The sequence below is a fragment of the Dermacentor andersoni genome, chromosome 6 (assembly GCF_023375885.2).
Source record: "Dermacentor andersoni chromosome 6, qqDerAnde1_hic_scaffold, whole genome shotgun sequence".
Lineage (NCBI taxonomy): Eukaryota > Metazoa > Arthropoda > Arachnida > Ixodida > Ixodidae > Dermacentor > Dermacentor andersoni.
The window spans coordinates 35,093,673-35,097,328 of record NC_092819.1 but is presented as its reverse complement, the minus strand read 5'-3'; the positions used below and the strand labels follow the sequence as shown (position 1 = coordinate 35,097,328).

The 3,656-nt window shown below is 55.1% G+C and overlaps 1 protein-coding gene across 1 annotated transcript; it reads right to left on the bottom strand.

Annotated features, from left to right (window-relative positions):
- Nucleotides 1-216: 216 nt before the first annotated feature.
- LOC126521794 (uncharacterized) lies at nt 217-3,656 on the bottom strand. Its single transcript, XM_050170492.3, has 2 exons — nt 1,951-3,656; nt 217-1,179 (listed from the first exon to the last, which is right to left on the bottom strand). The coding sequence occupies exons 1-2, from the start codon at nt 2,959-2,961 to the stop codon at nt 859-861; spliced, it is 1,332 nt and encodes a 443-aa protein (XP_050026449.2). The 5' UTR covers nt 2,962-3,656; the 3' UTR covers nt 217-858.

Genomic DNA, 3,656 nt, shown 5'->3' with positions numbered 1-3,656 from the left:
AACAAGCAAATGTTGCAATGTTTTGTGCTTATGGTGACCGAAGTAACAAACGGGCCGAAAACGGTTTCCAAGTGCACTGAACGTGGCACGCTTGCTTGTGGTCCTGCCCGGGGCTACTGCAAGCCCGTCAGCGGCACCTGATAGCAACCGGTCTTCGTCCGGGCTGCCCTCCCGACTTGCAAAGTTGGATACATTAGCCATTTCACCGGTCCACGCCAGACTATCCACGAAACCAACTTGTTCATATGCATGTGACGCCTTCTTGTATTTGCGTTGTAATTAGAAATATAGTGCATTTGTATTCTGTTATACATGTATATAAAGAGTTGCGATTTTATTTCTTCAGTCTGTTAGTCATCATCCTATATAAGGTCATCTGTGTACTTGTCTACTCGACACGTTTGTAAATCCCCAATTTCACATTTATGGCGCCTCCGCCGGCGCTATTACAATTGCGTCCCGCTTTGAACATGTGTAACGTTCGACATCTTATTAGTATTTCTGTGAATTGCAGACCACGATACGTGAATAAAAATTATATTCTCACCGTTGCTTTCTAGGCTAGCATCACTTGGTCAGGCATCAATTCATCTAGCCATGTGTCTCATGTTGTACATAGCCTTAAATTAAAAAGAAAATAAGATAAATAAAGTATTATACCTTGAAGTACGAAGCAGTTGAAGTGCCTCGGGCCAACCTTTCAAATGAGATAAGAACTACAACGTCACTGCGTGCACACATTAAAAAATGAACAAAAAGATGTATCACGCCTCGGGGGCACTGACCTTTCGAATATACAAACAACTGCACCGTCATTGCGGACGTTAAAAAACGAAATGAACGTGACAATGTTTCGTATTACGGCGACGAAGGAAACAAGCGCTTCCAGAGGCTCCAGGTCCACTTCGAGTCCGGGTTCAACAGGCTCAGAAGCTTGTTCACCTCCACCACGATGTTCGGGTAGCGCTCGGAGGGGCAGCGCAGGCAGACGCCGTCGTCCAGCTCGATGTTGTAGAGCGCCAGGCAGGGAGTGCGGTCGCTCAGCAACGTCGCGTTGAGCAGCGGCGACAGCTTGGGCACAATCGCGTGCACGCTCTCGAAGCTGAAGAAGCGCTTCCCGTCTTGGCCGTACGCCACTTGCGTGTGCTCGTCCAAGCGCACGCTCGGGTGCTCGCAGACCTGCGAAGTCGAGGCCGCGCGACGCGCTGCATGCGTGCCCGGTTCGCAAGCACAGTCAACCGCAAAAGTTAACGGATCACCGGGATCTCAGTAAAACGTTGAATTTCTGGGACGGCCTGTAACAATGGTCATCGAAACCGTACCATCACAATGCTGTTTGGATATACTATAGCCTGAGGCTGGAAATGCGAATACCCAGCTGCGTCGTGGGGCGCTGCAGAACTATTCAGCCTTATTTTTTAAAGGTGAGGGCCTTAAGTGGCGCGTTGCGCGGTAGCTTTGAAAAAAAAAAAAAAAGGGCGGCGTCTACTCGAGTGGTACGAAAGTTATCATTACGACATCTCTTGTAGCGCCAGTGTTGCTTGGAGTCGTTAAACTTGGCGAATGAACCACTGCTTTAGTGGAGAAGCGGGCATGCCCCATGACTGAAAAACGTCGAGGGCGTCGAGGGAAGGAACGTTCTGGAATGCGAGGGTTAGACGTTTATGAATTGAGCATGCATATTTAAAAGTGAATGGACACAGCCTACAGATGGGGGGGGGGGGGGGGGGGGGCGCAGTTTCTGATGCGCTGTAGAGCTCCACTGACTGAAAAACGAGGGGTCACATGACAGGTAGATAGACTGGCCTTATACCGATCCGTTTTTCCTTCTCCAAGTTGGGTAACATTAGTAATGTGCACTTTTATAAGATGTGCAGCTTTATAAAATTTACCGCGTTTAGAGGGCCATATCCTACGCAATCGCTTTGGTCAAGTTCGATTGTTTCGTACCTTGCTAACTTGGTCGGCGGACCAGGACGAGCATACCGCGCCGAGCTTCGTTTCCGGGCTGCTCGTGTTGAAGACGAGCGCGCCGAGGAACAGCGAGAAGCAGCCGGCCAGACCGGGCGTGCCAGCCACGCGCCGCAGGTCCGGATGCTGGTCGAGGATCCTAATGGCGCCCCTGAGCGAGAGGCGACTCGGCACCTGGGGTTCGGAATCGCCGACGTCGGAATCCGGTATCGACGAGAGGACCGCGCGGCAGCGACCTCCGCTGTCCCGCGGTGGCACGTGCGTCTCCAGCACCAGAAGGGACAGTGGCGCCACGGCGTCGTCCAGGAGGCCCGGCGGGAACGTGCTCAGCGCGTTCGCGTCGTTCACGCCTTCGAAGCTGACGCCGAGGGCGAGGAACATGCCGGGGTTGTACTTCGCCAGCAGCTGCATGACGGCCGCTACGACCGACAGCTGCGCCGGCCGCACGCGGACGTGGAAGAGCGCCAGGCCGTGCAGGCGGTGGCGGACGAGGCTGGCGTTGATACGCCGCGCCAGGTCCGGCACGAGCGATCGCACGAACACCTCCCAGTCGCCGTGCGACGGCAGCAGGCGCGTCACGGTGGAACCGGACGCCTCCCGCAGGAAGACCCGCCAGCTCGCCGCCGCCTGCGACGTCGACGATGCCCCGAGCACTCGGAAGGCGCCGTGCCGCTGGTCGTACGCGACGTGAGTGAACACGGTGTAGTGGCAGACGCCGTCGGGAGGGTAGGCCTCCCTCGGGGCGACGACGCCGGCGCCCACGGTGCACACAAGCGTGATGTGGCGCTGTCTTCGCGCGGTGATTCTGGCGGCGAACGCGTCGAGTCGGTACAGAGGCCGCCAGCCCTGCAGGGCTCGCTCGGCGATCCGCGGCGCCCACATCACGGCCAGGAGGAGCGAGATCAGGGCGACCGCGGCCACGACGAGGAAGGCGGCGGTGAAAGCGATGAGCCACGGCGTCGAGAGACGGGGTGGACGGACCTCCTTCATGCTGCTGCCGAGCGACGGTCACCGCCAAGCAGGCTGCTGGTCGTAGCACATTTCGAAGGGCGGCTCTGAAAGTTCGAACGATAACCCATACTCGCATGTTCGTATAGCTACGTCTTCTTCTCAGCCATAGGAACGTGCGCACGCTCGCAGAACGTTCGCGGCGCGTTGATCCTGCTGTGCCTGGAGCACTCTGAAATCTCGTGTCAATAGCGAAGAAGACTGGGGTGCGCACAGTACAGAATGCAAAGAAGAGAAGGAAGTCAAGCGAAAATTGAAAACAGGAGTAGAAGGAGAAGGCCCATAAACTGACGTTGAGTGGAGATCTGAAAAAAATATGCAAGCTGCAGAAAAAAAAAAGAATGTAATAAAACCGTTATCACAGCCAGGATCTGATGCACGTAAGCCAACAGGGGTCTTCACAGGCTAATTTCATCAACTGCTAAAAGGAACTAGTCAAGGAAGCTTCCAGGGCACAGTTGCAGAACTTTTGCAGCCATAAGACCCTCTCCTATAGAAAGCTGCGCGAGGGAGGAGTCCGGCTGCCGCATAACACGTTTATCAGCGTTCACATGCACCGACACACCATTCGTTTCGAAGGCAACGCGCAGGCTTCGCGGCGGCGCCGCTAGGTGGTGCAGCGTGTTAATAGAAAATAATAGAAAAGCGCTACAGGGGAGTCTCGCTGCAGTGTTCGC

Excerpts from the sequence above, each read along its gene's own strand:
- LOC126521794 (XM_050170492.3), bottom strand. The coding sequence starts at position 2,961 with ATGAAGGAGGTCCGTCCACCCCGTCTCTCGACGCCGTGGCTCATCGCT. Across the intron at positions 1,180-1,950 it reads CCGCCGACCAAGTTAGCAAG|GTCTGCGAGCACCCGAGCGT; the intron begins GTACGAAACAAT and ends TCGACTTCGCAG.